This window comes from Pogona vitticeps, chromosome ZW-PAR (assembly GCF_051106095.1).
Source record: "Pogona vitticeps strain Pit_001003342236 chromosome ZW-PAR, PviZW2.1, whole genome shotgun sequence".
Lineage (NCBI taxonomy): Eukaryota > Metazoa > Chordata > Lepidosauria > Squamata > Agamidae > Pogona > Pogona vitticeps.
This window is the reverse complement of record NC_135800.1, coordinates 10958932-10976968: the sequence shown is the minus strand read 5'-3', so window position 1 is coordinate 10976968 and position 18037 is coordinate 10958932. Positions and strand designations below refer to the sequence as shown.

Genomic DNA, 18037 nt, shown 5'->3' with positions numbered 1-18037 from the left:
CCCTTTTCCTCTCAAAGCTTATATTTCTATATGTAGTTAATCCATGAAACGTTAAATAGATTAAAACATGTTTGCTTATGTAAATTTCATTACCATGGAAGAAACATGAAATGTGGTAGATCGTGGAGAGCTGCATCATCATAGTGACTGGATCCCTAATCAAATCTGAGAGAAGGACTTCCCAGGGAAAATGCTTTCCACCGGCTCATTCCCACCATGCTGACTAGCCAAGAACATGGGGGGCAAGAGGTGGCTCCGGGACTCTTCACGTCCATCGTCCTTGAAAATCTGCTTTGCTAGCTTGAGCTGAACGGAGGTGTTGCCCAACGAAAGGTTCAAATGGACTAACGATGGTATCAAGCCCCTTCCTTTGCCTTCTCCTGGAAAGGCTGGCGCTCTGTGGCCCCACCAACAAACAGAGAAGGCAACGCGACCACGCTTTTGCGGCCCGCTCAAGTGCAAAGAAACTGAGAAACAAGACACTTCGGTTCCGCAAGCGCCCGCTAAGAAACAGGAGGCCGAAGCTGGAGCCATTCACTTCCAGCTTGACAATGTTTGCTCATCTTGGGAACGAGGAGATCTTTCACAGAGCCCTGGAATCATTTTTTTTGGCATGCCAAAGCCGTCACCGAGTTCCGTTTTGGAGAAACTAACGTGTTGGCCACAGTGTCTAAACAAACTGAACAAGAGAAAGAGCTGATGAGCAAGCGCTGATCCTTTCTGGAGTCTGATGATGGTGATCTAAAAATCACACAGATAATCATGCCATTTTTGTTACAAAGGTGATGTCGGCACTCAGGACTACCTTTACAGTCCTCTTTCTGGGTGAGAAAATGAAACTGGCCGATAGGGCCAAGAGCGAGGCCAGTGGCTATGAAGCCAGAGGCTGGGAGCTTGATTCCCCACTGGTCCTCCCAAGGGGAAGGCCAAGCCTACGTACCCTTGGGCAAGCTGCACGGTGGTCCCAGGGATCCCTCCTAGGAGCAGGGAATGGCAAGCCACCTTCCAGCACCCTCTGCCTAGAAACCCTTGAGAAAAGCCACCACAGCTCAGAACTGACTTGATGGTACACCATCATCATCTTTGATTGTTATATTGTGTACAGGCTTACACCAGCCCTCTGGAGAAGCTGATTGTCAAGTCCAAAAAGAAGGTGTAGACCTATCGTCATAGCTTTGTGCTGTCTGTGCCAGCTGCCTCCACAATGTTACAGTAGGACACATCCCTTATCCATGCGATCAGTATCCACTGATTCACTTATTCACAGTCTGAAAAGAAAAAAGAGTGGACGCCCTTGGGGTTGGTGGCCTGGGTGGCTCTCTCACATTTTGGGGGTGTGTGTGACCCTGACTGCTAAGAGTGGGGTCCGCAGTCTGGGGGTACACCTGGACCCGACGCTCACCATAGAAACCCAGGTGGCGTCGGTAGTTTGCACCGTCTTTTTCCACCTTTGGCGGATTGCCCAGCTGCAACCCTACCGTGACATGGGGGCGCTCACTACCTTGGTGCATGCGCTCGTAATCTCAAGATTAGACCACTGTAACACGCTCTACGTGGGGCTGCCTTTGAGGCTGATGCGGAAACTTCAAGTGGTGCAGAATGCAGCGGCCAGACTCCTTACTGGAGTGAGAAAACACCAACATATCTCTCCTGTTCTGGCCAAGCTGCACTGGCTGCCCATCTGTTCCCGCATTGAATTCAAAGTTCTAATGCTTACCTATAAGGCCCTAAATGGTTTAGGACCTCAATACTTGGCGGAGCGCCTGCTCCCACCAAAATCTACTCGGATCACCCGCACGAGTCAGGAAGTGAGGCTGAGGAGCCTGACGCCGAGGGAGGCCCGGAGGGAAAAGACTGGAAGCCAGGCCTTCTCCGCGGTGGCTCCTCGCCTTTGGAACAATCTTCCTCCGGAGATTCGCGAGGCCCCTACGCTGGGTACTTTCAAATGTCAGCTGAAAACATGGATGTTCATCCAAGCCTTCCCTCCTGTCAACTACTGATTTCTTTTGCTTTGCTATTTATTATTTATTTATTCCTGCACTATTTGTTATTGTTGTATGCTGATGTTTTTATGTTTTTAATTGTTTTAATATTCTGTAAGCCACCCAGAGTGGTAGAATATACCAGATGGGCCGGATATAAATCAAACAAATAAATAAAATAAATAAATAAATAAAAAATCCAGAAAAAACTATTTTCACATGTATTACCAGAACGGGCCAATAGAGGGAATCAGAGGCTCTTAGTGATGAATACTTAGCATGGTCTCTGGTGCATTCTAGTGGCCAGTTCTGGTAATGCATGTAAAAATATTTTATAGGGTTTTTTTCCCTTTTACCATGCTATATATGTTCACTATTCTCTGTGATTTTGAGAATCCACAGGGGCTCGGAATCAATCCCCAGCAGATATGGGGGTCCTACTGCATTTTGGGGGGGAGGACCATTCCCCCAAATGCAAAAAACACTACTCAGCAGCAGCAGAAAATACAGTGCCCTCTGCAGACAAGGGGAAATAATTTTGTGATTCCTCCTTTTTGCATGCCAGACAAGTAAAAATGTAGATCCCTAGCAGAAAGAGAAAGGGAAAAATAAGGTACACCAATGGAGTCAAGCAAAAGAGAGAAATTAGTTGGATTTGCATTTGCAGAACTATTCATTTCACAAGGTATCCATTCCACAGTGCCTGTGAAATTGCCAATAAAATAGAACAGACATTGCTGCACAACATCTGGGTGTGCTTTCAAAGAGGAGAAACCAGGCACAAATTCCTGCTTACATTTCAGAACTGTGCATGATGGTGGGAAAATGCTCATCAGCAGGCTTGAATCAGCACAAAATACGTATGTTGGAAAAATGCATCCCAAAACCCTATAAAATCTGCATGCATTTCCTTTCAAGAAAAGCATTGCCGCTCTGTATGAACCAGTATGGAAAGATGCTGCTGATGGGAAATTTGGAAACTCGACAAGGATGAGCCACGACCCTATGCAGCTGGGGTCCAGGCTCCCCAAAGGACCGTATCTCCCCATATGCGCCCTCCCACCAACTGAGATCAGCAGAGGAGGCCCTCCTCTCGGTCCCATCGCCAGCCCAAACACACAAGAGACAGTGTCTTCTCGGTGGTAGCTCCCAGGCAATGGAACGCTCTCCCTCTGGAGATCAGCAGGGCCCCTTCCTTGTTATCCTTCCAAAAAAAAAGTTAAAGACTCATCTCTTCAGGCAGGCTTTTAACAACTATAATCCCTGAATCCCTGAACCCCATTTTAGTAGATAATTTAAATTTTTATGTTTTTATATTTTCATATTTTAATTTTATTTTAAATTGTATATTGTTTAATTCATCTTTTATTAATTAACTTATTGTCTTTCTAAACTGTGTGAATTTTAACATTGTAAGCCGCTTTGGGTCCCTTGTTGGGAGAAATGTGGCATATAAATAAAGCTAATAATAATAAAGCTTTTTTGTTGTTTAGTCATTCAGTCATATCCAATTCTTCGTGACCCCATGGACCAGAGCAGGCCAGGCCCTCCTGTCTTCCACTGCCTCCCAGAGTTGGGTCAGATTCATGTTGGTCGCTTCGATGACCCCGTCCATCCATCTCTGTCGTTCCCTTTCTCCTCCTGCCTTCACATTTTCCCAACATCTGGGGCTTTTCCAGGGAGTCTTCTCTTCTCATGAGATGGCCAAAGTATTGGAGCCTCATCTTCAGGATCTGTCTTTCCAGTGAGCACTTGTGGTTGATTTCCTTCAGAACGGAGAAGTTTGTTCTCCTTGCAGTCCAGGGGACTCTCAAGAGCCTCCTCCAGCACCACAATTCAAAAGCATCAATTCTTCGGCAGTCTGCCTTCTTTATAATAATAACGCTTCTTCTTCTTCTTCTTCTTCTTCTTCTTCTTCTTCTTCTTCTTCTTCTTCTTCTTCTTCTTCTTCTTCTTCTTCTTATTATTATTATTATTATTATTATTATTATTATTATTATTATTATTATTATTATTATTATTATTATTATTATTAAAATCTGTTTCAGCCAAATGGCCATGAAATATGCAAGAAGTACAGTCCGTAACAGCATTCTGTGTCTAAGTCGCACTGGCCATGTGACCACGGAAGATTGTCTTCGGACAAAACGCTGGCTCTACGGCTTGGAAACGGGGATGAGCGCCGCCCCCTAGAGTCGAACACGACTGGACAAAAAATTGTCAAGGGAAACCTTTACCTTTTACAGTCTGTATCAATTCAAACCACGTTTCAACGTGACTGCCACCCAAGGATTAGGGTACCCTTCACAGCCGACACCGCAGTTGAGAACAGCAATCCAAGCTACCCTTCTGGGGCATGGACAGAGAGAACCCTCTTCTTGCTGAAGGGCTCGGTTAACCTGGCAATGCTAGACTGACTGTGTTCATTGCTGGCCGTTACTGAATTTCTGAACGGCCACAGGGCTTCTCCTGAAGTTTTAAATGAAACGGTCAGCCACTAGAGCTAACGTTCTTTAGCAGGGGGGCGCTGTTTGGGTAAAAGGGCCATGTAGGGCACCCAGGCACGTACACAGAGGGGTAGATCCCTCCACACTTATGGCTGAATCTACCCAACTGGAATGAGGCTCCCTGGGACCAAATTCTCCCGCTGGCTTCAACATGGGCAAAGGAAGGTCCGTCTGCCTGCTTTGAATTTTCCTGACTGCTAACTTTCTGTAACCTTCTTTCTTTCTTTTTTTAAAATCCCTGCTTTTCTTCTTAAAACAGGACCCAAGATAGCTTATATCATTAAAAGCGTTTAAGTATTTCAGGGTAATAACGGTGAGTATAACAAATACTTAAAAGGATCAAATACCTCACTAAAAAAAAAGGTAAAGAAAAGCAACACCAAACCCACATTCAAAGCAGTAAAGGCACAACCGTCCCTTTGAAAGCCCCACTCAAGGAAGGCTTGCCTGGAGAGAAAGGTCTTGGCTTGCTGGTGGAAGGATAGCCAAGAGGGGGCCAGGAGGACCTCCAGTGGCAGAGAGTTCCAGAGTCTCTGGGAGCAGCCACGGAGAAAGGCCCCCTCTCGGGTCCCCACCAAACACACCAAACCTTACCTCTAACTCCACCTCTAGTGTCTTTCATCTGTGCTTTCCCTGTTTATTGTCATGTTCATGATACGATATTGTCCTTTTTACTGTATAATTTTTAAAAACAATCATTGTGTTTTACTATCTAATCAACAGGGCTCCCTTGCATTTTCTAGATTTTCAGCTACTCCCAAATGTTATGTGCTTGAAAAAGAAAACACAGTATCAAGATATCTTAAACAATGTTTTTAAAAGTGTCAGTTACTCAGCAGTGCCGACACCAGCCCTGTACAAATTAAGGTGGACAGTTGGCTCCAAGCAGCACCCAGAAAACAACGCCTGAGGCCAAGGCTCAAGGCAGGAATTGAACTCCAAGCAGGGCGGGCAGAGGGCGGTCCAGTTTTCTCTTGAACGCCTCCAGTGTGGGAGCACCGCTCACCACCTCTCCTAGAGGGCATGGGCTTCGTTGCTGTACTGCTCAAAAGGTTAAGACGTTTTCCTTAATATTAAGCCAAAATCTGGCTTCCTTTTACTCGAGCCCATTGTTGTGTGTCCTGCACTCTGGGTTGATTGAGAAGAGATCCTGCCCCTCCTCTCTAGGACAGGCTTTCAAGTACTGTATTTGAAAAGTGCTATCCTATCACCCCTCCGGATTCTTTTCTCAAAGCTAAACATGCCCAGTTCTTTCAGACTTTCCTCAAAAGGCTTGGTTTCCAGCCCCCCCCCCCATCCTCCTTGTCGCCCTCCTCTGAACTAGTTCCAATTTGTTAGCATCCTTCTTGAAGTGTGGTGTCCAGAACTGGGCACAAGGCTCAAGGGGAGGCCTCACCAGTGCTGAATAGAGGGGGACTATCATTTCACAGGATTTGGAGACTATACTTCTATTAATGCAGCCTAAAATAGCATTGGCCTTTCTTGCCGCCACATCACACGGTTGGCTCATATTTAGATTGTGATCTACGGCAATTCCAAGATGCTTCCCACATGTAGTATCACTGAGCCAAGTATCCCCATTTTGTAACTGAGCATTTGTGTCCCCTCCATCCCCCAGGTGTAAAGCTTTGCACTTATCCCTGTTATATTTCATTCTGTTCTTTTCAAGGTCTTTCTGAATTTTTTTTTCTGTCTTCAAAGGTATTGGTGAACCCACCCAATTTTTTGTCGTCTGCATGTCTGACAAACATTCCCCGCCCTCCCTCATCCAAGTCATTCATAAAAATGTTGAAGAGCACCAGGTCCAGGGCTGAGCCTTAGGGTGCCCCCAGCTGGAGAAGAAGCGATTAATCATCACCTTCTGGGTATGAATTCTGTATCCACCTGACCCTTAATCTATCCAGCGCACACCTAGTTAGCTTGCTAACCAGATCATGGGGCACTTGGTCAACGGCTTTTTATGTCTACAGCATCCCCTCTGTCAATTAGGGAGGTTACCCAATCGAAAAATGAGATAGGATTAGTTTGCCAGGATACCAGAATTTTCCCTGGGATTGATGTCAGGCCGACTGATCTGCAGTTAGTTCCCTCTTTCTTTCTTTCTTTCTTTCTTTCTTTCTTTCTTTCTTTCTTTCTTTCTTTCTTTCTTTCTCCCTCCCTCCCTCCCTCCCTCCCTCCCTCCCTCCCTCCCTCCCTCCCTCCCTCCCTCCCTTCCTTCCTTCCTTCCTTCCTTCCTTCCTTCCTTCATTTATTTATTTATTTATTTATTTATTTATTTATTTATTTATTTATTTATTTATTTATTTATTTATTTATTTATTTATTTTGCCCCTTTTGTGAAGAGAGGGACAACGTCCGCCCTCCTCCAATCCTCCGGCACCTCACCCACCCTCCGGGGTTTCAAGGAAATAAGAGAGAGCTGTTCTGCCATCCTGGCAGCCCTTGCTCCACTTTATTGCAACAACCGCATTTTCCTCTCCCCAAAACGAGTCACAAATGGGAACGCACTTCGAGTCATTGTCAGCAAGAAATAAAAACCTTTGCTTCTCTTTTCCCTCTTGGTTTAACAGAGCACATTGCTTTGTGAAGCCATCCCCCAAGGTTGGGAGGATCTCCCAAATCTGTGGTTTTTCTTGCCGTGGCATTCTTCTTGCTTTTGTTGTCCCCCACACACACACCTTACTGCCTAAGCAGCTTTTTCCTCCCGCTCTGCTCTTTTCATGATGTTAATTCAGAACAAGGGAGAGCGCGTGCTTCCATGTAGTGTACAACCATCAGCGCGGCCCTCAATCCCGCCTCCCTCCCGTCTTTGCAAAACCTGCAAGCAAAAAAGCTTCAGGTGCGCATCAATCTCACAGACAAAGAGAAGCCTCGTTATTTCATGCCCACGTCAGCATCTTCGCAGTCGCGGATTTGTTTCAGGGGGCGCTGGCTGCTAAAACAGCTTCTGAATGGACGAGGGAGAGCAGGCAGGATTCCAGGAACTCTCACTTGGCCTTTTCCCACACAATACCCATCATCAGCTCTCACGGCTCGGTGAGAATTTTAGTTCATGACGGATAAGAATAGAGGAAAGTTCACACATCTCTTCATATTTAGGATGGCAAGAACACATTGTATTTTTCCAAAAAAAAAAATGTGCAAAAATGGGAGACGGCAAAAATGACTGATTCCCCCCATTCAGACACAGGACTTGGAGGGACGGATTCTTAGAAGTCAAAAGGTGTGAATCCTGGGCCAGGATCCTTCTGCACAGCTTCCCTGGCACAATGGGAAGGATGTCACACACAACAGCAAATTGCCACTAATTTAAGAGTTTGGTTTTTTTAACAGACTCATGGTGTGTAAGTGACACGCACCTTGACATTTAAAAATGAAATTCTTCCATTAGCAGCAATCCCCCCTCCCCCGTGGTTGGAGACACTCCTTCCACGATGATGGCCAGATGCTGTAAGAGAATTTCAGTACTGCTGGTGAAGCCGAATGGGGGGATGTTAGTAAAGCAATGGGGTTTACAACCCGGGATCCCCAGATGTTCGTGGGCTACAAAGCCCCCAAAATCCTGGCAAGCACAGCTAAAGGTGAAGGCTTCTGGGAATTGAAGCCCAAGAACATCTGGAGGCCCAAGGTGGGGAGGATCACCCTACCCATGTTTCTTAGTGCCACGGGATCCCGTCTCTGGCTGCAACCAAATCTAATGATCCATGTTTCAGATGAGCCGCATGCCCCCCCTGCTTCCTCGCCCCACCTCCAGCGCCTTCTCAAAGCTTTTTGCTTCACGGATGCCTTAATCTCTCGGCCTCCGGCATAAATCACTTCCCAGATCAAGCCTTGCTAGAAAGCTTTCACTGGCTTCAATTAACAGGAAAAACTCCCATAAAAGCTTCAGCCAGGAACCAATGAACAAACGAAGCAGAAGGGAACAAAGGTTCAGTTGTTCAGCCAAGAACCTTCCGATGCAAACCCCTGGCCTTTTTTTTAATAGCCCCTTATTTAATTATTAGAAAAAGTCGGGGGGGGGAGGAGAGGAGGTGTCCATCCAAGTTAATTTCAGAAAAAGATGGTGTTCAATTCAAATATTTTGACCGAAGAAGTATTTTCACACCCCTCAAGACTCAATGTGAGAAAAAAAAAAGCTGCAATTGGCCTTTGGAATCTGCCATTCTAAGATACTATTCAAAAACATCAGGGACAGACCAACCCATAGTATAAAAACATCGACCGGTATTCTACACCAGATGCAAGTTTCAGCCCAAGACATACGTATCTGTCTTAAGTCCAGAAGTGACCACTGCACAGCTGGACAGCTGTCCTGTAAAAAAAAGAGAGATTTATCTGGACGCAAGGGGACGGACGCTTTCCTGACATCGCCAAGGGCACTTACGTTGTAGAGGATGTCGGTCCACCCTTCCATGGTGATGCACTGGAAGACGGTGAGGACGGCAAAGAGGATGTTGTCGAAGTTGGTGATTCCAAAGTTGGGTCCCTCCCAGTATTTCTTGCAGGTTCCTTCTTCGCAGACCCTCGCCGGTTTCTCTTCTCCGCAAGGGAAATCCCCCACCCTCTCTCCTGTGAAGAAGCAAAGCAGTGGGAATGAGGACGGTGTGTGTGTGTGTGTGTGTGTGTGTGTGTGTGTGTGTGTGTGTGTGTGTGTGTGTGTGTGTGTGTGTGTGTGTGTGTGTGTGTGTGCGTGCGTGCGTGTGTGTGTGTGCGTCAGTCATCCACAAGCTGTCAAAATTAAGAATTTAAAGTCCTATTTTTTTAAAAAATGGAAAAGCTCAGGTCTCATTCAGACTCATTCACTTTATTTGATTTTACTCATTTAATTTATCTTACAGTCTCAAAGATTTAATACGAAAGGCCACAAAATAACGGACACTCTAAAAACCAGTTAAAACAGAAAGTGAGGAAACCGGCGAGTCCTAAAAAAACATCCAAATAAAACAGATCACAAAAGAAATAAAATGTTTAAAAGGCTGGGGAAATGTAAGGGTCTTAAGTCTTACGCTGGGAAAAGCATCTAAAACTGGGCATCTAGTCATGAGAACATATCAGAGGCTCTTCTTGTTCTCGAGGCAGTGAGTTCCACAGGTCACCTAGGCATCTTTTTATATTTCCTTCCATTCATCTTCAAAAAATAATTCAGAGTTCTAATAATCATGAGAAGAGTGGGGGGAACTATTAAGGAGGAATAATTTTACAGAATTTTTCAAATATCAAATTACACATGGTGTGAAATAAAAGATTTTTTTTCTTTTGTGTAATTCACTCAATTTATACAAAAATGTATACACAATTGCAAGAACGGCTGTCAAGAGCACTTAAAAAAATAGTTCCCCATTACACAGGCAAAAGGCCGGGGAAGACTTGGTTTTCCATGATTTACATCCCTACCATGAAAGGACATGCAATGAAACTAAACAACCCCCTCCCTTTAAAAAAAAAAGTCTATCTCCCTCTGAAGCAGCCAGCCAGCCAAGGGCTGAGTGGTGCTATCTGCATCCATTATTCCGCAAAATGGTGTATGGATAGTTACAGTACTTCTTAAAGAAGCCTTTTGTTTATGGAGGATGCTTCAAAACTATGGATCTGGAGTCCCAGAAGAAGTCAATGAAAATAATCATTGGTTGAGCCAGGATCCTTCCCATTCCCTAAGTATGTGTGCGTCTTCTGTGACCCTAACAGTTCTGTTCAGCCTCCCCCCTCCCCGCTACCCAGGGAGTTTCCATGGCTGAGCGGGGATTCGAACCCTGTCCTCCAGAGTCCCCATCTGTCCCTCTCCCCACTGCACCCCACGGGGAATCCGCTCCCTACCCATCACAAACTCTGTTCCTAGATCTAGGGAAATGGTTCCGCCCCTCACCTCAGCACCCAAAACCCAACCATCAAGACAAACACTGGCGACGCAAGCTGAGAAATTCTGGATGTAACCAAAATTCCCCTGGAGGTAACTTTCTCAAGCCCTGCCTGTCCCCTAGATTATTTTCAGTTTTCCCGAGCATCTTCCAAGATGGAGAGGCTGGCTTTTCGTTTTGCTCCTGATCTCTAGTGGAGAGAAATTTGCCTGCTGCCTCATCACAGTCTGTGGCCCTTATCTTTAAAACCAACCGCTGTCAGCCAGTTCCTGCTCCCCATCAATACTCCAGGACATGCGACCTACTGCACTTTTGCTGCTTGCAATCGGATCTGTTGCTGCCCCACACAAGTAGGTTCTTGAGCAAAAGAGAACCGGTCCGGTTAAAAGGTGCCTCCATGGGCGCACCTATTAGGACCTATCAGGACCAGAGGCTGTGGAAACGATGCTTCTCTCTGCTGGCGCCCCGAGGGGGTTACGTACCTCTGATACATGGAGCTTCCTTAAGCCAGCAACGTCTCCCCGGTCTCCCCGGCTGGCGAGGGGAAGAAGCTGGGGGACCCATTTCTCCCAGGAGCAACAAATCCGTGCATCCCCAGGAAACAAAGGCAGAAAGCTTGGTGCAGGGGTCCTTTCCTCCTATCCCACACTGCTTGATTGGGGAAAATAAATTTGCATCAAGGGCAGGATCTGGAGCCAGAGCTCAGTGACCTTGCGCAGGAGAATTTACAGCCCGGGACCTTCCATGCCCCCTCTTGGTCCGCAGGGTGCTCGGAAATCAAAACTTTCCTTCTAAGGTGAAATGGTTTCAGTCGCGGGGTTCCCGGTGTTTATATCCTCAAAATGTAAGATGACTAACTTCTAACACTGCGCTGGCCTAGTCAGTAACGCTGACTGCTGTAATAAAAGATGACAGAAGAGCTTAAAAGACTAACGGCTCCGTTTTAAGGACAGCTTTCGTGGACCAGCCCACATCCTCAGACTTGCCGTGAGAAGGGACCGGAAAACAGAGCCCTTAAGTCTCTCAGGTTGTCGCAACCTTTCTGTCGTCTCTATTTTTTATTTTCCTTTTGTGTTTGCCTGAGATCTATCATGGCTAACCTCTTCTAAAACTGCTTCTAAAATGTTGGCTCTCGGGGATATATACTGGGTCAACTGGGAGCATTTCAAATAGTTTTATCTATTTATTTTTTTTAAAAAAAAGGAATTTAAAATAACTTTTAGAAAGCTACTTAGTGATGAAAATGCAATGGCCCACACTTAATAGCACACAGTGAATAAGAAGTTACTTTCTGCTCCCCATTAAAAAAAAGAAGTCAACCGGTGATTTAAAAAGATTCTAAACCCTGGTGATACATAATTAACCCTGCTCCCAATGAACATCGCTGCCAACAGATACCAGGAGGCAGATGGGACTATCTATGTGGTGCGGAAGCCCCTCTCAAGTGCAACACGTGCAGGTATAGGTGTGCTTGAATTCCTCTTCCCACTCCTGTCCATTCTCTGGGAGACTCATCCTGGTTGATTGAGGCTCTCCAGATATGGCAAGATACCTCAATAAGGAGTTTCAAAGCCATGCAAAAAATGGCTTCACTCCCAGCAAAGAGCAAAAGGCAGCCCACAATCCAACCTACGTTTTAAGGCTTCCTACTGTCTTTTCCGCTTGACGGGCAAATCACTGCAAACAACCACAGAAGAACTGGGTTTTTGTGTGTTTGTCTGTTTGTTTATTTTTCGGCTAACTTGGTATCAAACAAGCAATTTTATTAGACAGGCCAACGCTATGAAACAGGCCACAAGGTACCTCACCCCCTTTGAAGATCCTCTCCTCTCCCTAGCTGAAACAAATAAAGGAGCAGTGTCAACACTTCATTCGTTGCTGATTGAGGTAGATCAAGGATCATCAATGCGGGATATACGGGAACACGATTGGAATATTAAAATCCATCAAGAGAAATGGTCAGGAATGTTTACGAAATTCTCATTTAAGGGTGTCTCTATTACAGCCAGGGAAACTGCATTGAAAATAGTCCAAAACTGGTATTTGACCCCACTTCGGCTCTTGCGTATTATTAACCCTGAAATGTCACCAGTTTGTTGGAGAGGCTGTAAATGTAAGGGGTCTTTGCAACACCTTTGGTGGTATTGCAAAAAGGTTGACCAATTTTGGGGAAGAAGCATTTAATGAAATAAATAAAATTACAAACCAGCCGGTTAATAAATCTCCCAAATTAGCATTTCTTACTCTTTTTCTAGGGAAAATGAATCCATTTCATACAAAAAATTAAAAGGTAATCTTTTGACTGCAGCAAGAGAGACTATAGCAAAAGGGTGGGGAAATATGCAGGGAGTCTCAATTGCAGCAGGGTACGCAACAGTATAGCAGGGAACATTGCAAGAAAAAATGACCACCAAATTGCATATAGTTAAAGGGGACGTGGTGGCACTGTGGGCTAAACCGCAGAAGCCTGTGCTGCAGGGTCAGAAGACTAGCAGTCGTAAGATTGAATCCATGTGACGGAGTGAGCGCCCGTCGCTTATCCCAGCTCCCGCCAACCTAGCGTTTCGAAAGCATGCAAATGCAAGTAGATAAATAGGGACCATCTCGGTGGGAAGGTAACAGCATTCTGTGTCTAAGTCGCACTGGCCACGTGACCACGGAAAGATTGTCTTCGGACAAAATGCTGGCTCTATGGCTTGAAGAGCAGGATGAGCGCCGCCCCCTAGAGTCGAATACAACTGAACAAAAATTGTCAAGGGGAACCTTTACCTTTAAAGGGATAAAAACACTTTGACTCTTTTGCAACTGACTGGCATCTTTTTACTGTATATATGAATAGAATGGATAATAAAGGACTCCCTAATGTATACAGAAATTATTGGCCATTGTAATCTACCTGGAAGATATTTGTAATTTTCCCTGAAAAGATTTATAAGATCTTTGATACGATTTTGCCATGGGAATGGGAATGGGAGGGAAGAAGGGCATAAAACATAAGAAAGTGTATATGTGAATGTATATACATAAAAAAAAAGGAAAATAAATCTGTGGTTGTTCACATACAGGCAGGCAGGCAGGCACACAGACACACACACAGAGAGAGACAAACAGACAGACAGACAGACAGAGAGAGAGAGGCACCCCGTCAACCCGCTGCGGAGCAATCCCCCCTCATCTCACCTGTTTCATTGGAGAAGCAGGCTTTGTGAAACTTCCCCATGTAGAATTCGAGCCCAATGATGGCAAACATCACGATGGCAAAGAAGAGGAGGAGGCCGATCTGGAGGAGGGGCACCATGGCCTTCATGATGGACTTGAGGACCACCTGCAAGCCTAGGCAGGAAGAAGCCAAGATAAGGTCAGTCCTGCTGGGAGGGCCCAGGCAGAGATACCTCCCTGGCACCGGACTACCAAGTAGATCCCGTAACACCTCAACGCCGAGTTCAACGCTCAACAGGCTGCGAGAGGGGTGGCGAACCTTTTCCACTCCAGGTTTTATTTATTTATTTTATTTGTTCGATTTATATCCCGCCCATCTGGTATATTCTGTGATGAGATGGGTTTTTGAGTTAAAATCTTTTAAGGCATATGGGTTTTGTAATTAAGAAATAAGCCAGAGAGGTTCCATTTTGTTTCTTTGTATATAGTATCTGTGCTATGCTGACAAGTTGTTTTCTAGGCGAGCAGAGAGAATGTTATTCTGAAGGCCTGAGAAGGACTCTGTGTGATTAGATAGATGGAAATTGTTGTGACTCTTTGAGAAACCACCGTAAACCCAAATAACATCTGCTGTGTATGAGAAAGAATTCATGTGATGTAACAGGACTGTTTGCCTAGTAACGAACTCTGATTGGATGACATCGTGGGAAGGTGCATTAGGCCCTTGCCAGTTACTCTTGAAAAAGGAACTTTTTACCTATGGACTTTGTCTTTCCAAGACCGACCTTTCAGTGATTCGTGACCTACATTTCAGCCATATGGGACTTACCCTGATGTCTTGAGAGAGAGTTTGGTGGCCTACCTACATGGACTGGTTTCTATGCTTTGCTGGATTACTTTTGGACTTATGGGATTTTCCTAAGGACTGTACATGGACTATTTTCTATGGACTGTTACCTATGGAATATTCTTTATGGACTTCTTTTCTTGGAATACTCCATATGGACTATGCTCTTGTAATTTAGTAAGGACTATGGTATATTTACTGGATTTTTCTTTTCTAAGGACTATGGGACATATAATGGATTTTTACTTTTGTTTAGGGATTTTTATTCTATAGTATCACTGAGGACTATAGCCTTGTTATAACCAACTTGGATTATTTTATTTTACTAATGATTTCCTGGACTGGAACTGTTTTTATTCTTTTTAATGGCTTTTTAGGTTTTTGAATACTTTTATATTTTTCATGTTTTCTTTGCCTCACTACATCTGTGTAACTAAACAGCACAATGCTAGATTATTTGTTTTGGTTTAATTTGGCTTAGTAACATGCTTTTTCTTTAATAAAATAAAGATTATAAAACTCATTTGGTTTCCTGAACAGTACACTTGTCATAGGGTCATCTGAGAGTGCTGCCTCGGCCTAGCTTACTTAGAGTCCTGTCAGTGGTGCAAGTTAAGTCTAAGGACTACAAAGCCCACTTGACCTTTTCACAATAATATCTGAGAGTACCAGAGTGTTCTTATGTGGGCAGACTTGTGAGAAGGAGTGTTGTAGCATGGCTGGCTGGATTGGACTCTTTCAGCTCATTTTAGCATGTGCAAACTCCTGATTGCTCTCTGTCCAAGCTTACACGTGTGTTTTCGAACCCGTGTTCGTCACATATTCTACCACTCTGGATGACAATTCCCAGCATCCCCAGTCTGCATTGCCAAAGATAAAAGTACTGTGGGAGTTGTAGTTGGGAACATCTGGAGTGCCAAAGGCTCACCATCCCGAAACGATAACTCTCATCTCTCCTCAACTGCTGAACCCTTCCTAGATTACAGAATAGGGAAACAATTTCTGCCCACTTTAGATCTGCTAGTCTTTTGAGTTGTCACGAGACACTTATAAAGTCTCAAATCTTCCTGCATTGAGGAAAGTTGGTGAAGGCACATCTTTCTGAACCATCTTCTAATATGGTTTGTTTATTTGCGTATTTATTTATTTATTTATTTCTGTGGTTTTCATAGTTGATTTTGTTTTGTTTTAACGATTTGGGGATTTAATTTGTTTCGGTTTGTTGTTTTCATTACATTTTATGCTGATCGTAAGTTTTCTTGAGCCCTGCCTAAATAATGGGAAAGCGGCCGAGCCATGCACAGCAATAGTGACAAGTAACAACAACCGTTAACAGTAATAATTAAATCATACATGTGAGAAACCCAAACGCACTTTTTTGCCCTCCTGGCCCAGGGCTTTGAGTAGGTAAGTCTTAAAAACCTGAGGCTCAACCTACCTGTCTTCGACCCTACTAGCACCAGCTTGAGTTGCCTGTCTTTCCCCCCCCCCCCGAGAAGCTCCGTATCTTTAGCAGTTCAATAACAGAGAAATATTAACATACTTCTTTCTACACATTTTTGCTTCAATTCAGATATTGAAGAATTTATTAAAAATTCAAGCAGAAGGAGATAGTGTGAGGCTTTCAAAATCTAAAGGTGAGAGGACCAATTGTGACAGGTTTTTCTGATCCCTAACCCTTAGAATAAGAGTGGACAACTTTGCTTGATCTGACGGCGACATTTCCACACCTTGGAAGACACTATTCCTGGACTACCTCAGCTAAAAATGGAGCCGAAAATTAGGCAAACATATTCATCAATTTTTTTGCTGGAAGTCCACTTCTGGTTTTCCCTTTTCGTAGACTTGGCTTCTGGGGACACTGGAAGAAACGGGCACGCTGCTGTAATTGAACAACTGTCACCCCTAGAGACTTCCAGACACTGAAAAGGAAAAATCTAGTGGAGCGTCTTTCCTTCAGAACTTTGGCTTGCAGCACTCGATCTTCACAGCCTCTACTTTTGTGGGTAGCCACGCCGAGGGAGGCAAACGATGATGACTCCTAAAAACTCAGCCTTCTCAGTTGTGGCCCCATTTTTATGGAATGGGCTTCCATAAAAGCCCCCAGACTTCAAGAGGACATGGAAGACGCAGGTCTTCAGAGAAACATTCAACGACATCCTCTGCTGACTTAAGCGAGAAGCGAAACACCCACCCCACAGTCACTGAGGTTCTAGTTGGTATGTTTTGCTATTTACATTGGCAGTTGAATTTTTATTCCATTTTATGTTTCTTTTTAGTTGAACCTTTGGCGTGCGGGGTGGATTCACAAGTTGACTCAGAGGAACGGCAGGCGGTTTCCAGGCCACCCTGTCCCCGGCTCCCCCCCACCCTCCGCAATGTGTAAAAAAGAAGGAGTCAATCCGGGAACCGTCCGTCCACCCTCCGTGCCCTTCACCAGCACCAGATACACGTTCAATTAAAGGGACACTGAGAAGAGCCGAAGTCAAGGAGACCGCGACGTCAGGTGATTTTATGCCAACAGTGCAGAAGCGGTCCTCACGTGGCTTTGGGGGGGGGGGAGAGAGAGAGAGAGACCAGCTTGGCTGAAGCCACGATTTCTATGTGCCAGGAAATGTCAACAAGGTCTCAGAGGCAGCTGGCATGGTTTCGAAATAGGCATGAAAACGGTAACAGCAACCCATGAAGATTTTCTTTCAGTTTAGATTCTGATCAGGATTTGGCACCAGTTACAAAACTCACCATAAGAACATATGAGGGGGAAAGAGGGTTTAGACTGTAGGGAATTGAGAAAGATGCGCGTTCACGTCTTTCTCCAATCTGTGGTTCCTCCCTACATCCCAACAGAGACAGGATGGGGAGGTAAACACTTCGAAATCGATTTTTGCTTCTTTCTTTCCTTCTTTGTTTCCTTCTTTCTTTCTTTCTTTCCTTCCTTCTTCCTTCCTTCCTTTTTCTTCTTTCTTTCTTTCTTTCTTTCTTTCTTTCTTTCTTTCTTTCTTTCTTTCTTTCTTTCTTTCTTTCTTTCTTTCTTTCTTTCTTTCTACCTACCTTCCGTCCATTCTTTCTTTCTTTCTTTCTTTCTTTCTTTCTTTCTTTCTTTGAATGCCATGTCTTTCGCATTTTAGTATTCCTGATAGTTTGCATGCAACAAAGGTCCTGGAACACCCCCCCCCCCTTCATGGCCCACCCCAAATGGAGGCTTACGGGGGCCTGTTTCTCCTCTTATTTTCTTCCAGAAACCTCCAGTGACATTGGACGGCAGGACCGGCACTGTCCACGGTCCCCCGCGCCCTGTCCGCATGCATACTCACTTGGAATTCCCGAGACCAGCTTCAGGGGCCGCAACACTCGGACAGCTCTCAGAGTCCGTAAGTCAAACTGGGTCCCAGCGGTGGCTAAAATCCTAACCGGCCAAGGGAGATAAAAAGAAAGAGAAACCAGATTAAGGTGGCAGCTTTTGGAGACACCAATAAATTCAAACTGACTGCAGCTTGCAGTGACTTAAACCAGCTTGGCCTCAACTCGGAAATAGATTGGGCAGTCACTTAACACTGAATCGACAAAAGCAGAGACCTGCTGGTAACACCCCATGTCTTTTGACACAAACCCCCTTTTTCAGCTCTCCATCTGCCTATCACACATCGCGCTAGCTTCTAAAACATCACCAGATGAACTGGAATACAA

The 18037-nt window shown here is 44.9% G+C and overlaps 1 protein-coding gene across 1 annotated transcript in view; it reads right to left on the bottom strand.

Annotated features, from left to right (window-relative positions):
• CACNA1B (calcium voltage-gated channel subunit alpha1 B) overlaps positions 1–18037 on the bottom strand; it is a 239660-nt gene that overhangs the window by 138300 nt on the left and 83323 nt on the right. Inside the window, 3 exon segments of the mRNA XM_078382858.1 lie at positions 8874–9058; positions 13525–13677; positions 17665–17756. Of these exon segments, the coding sequence (XP_078238984.1) occupies positions 8874–9058; positions 13525–13677; positions 17665–17756 (430 nt within the window).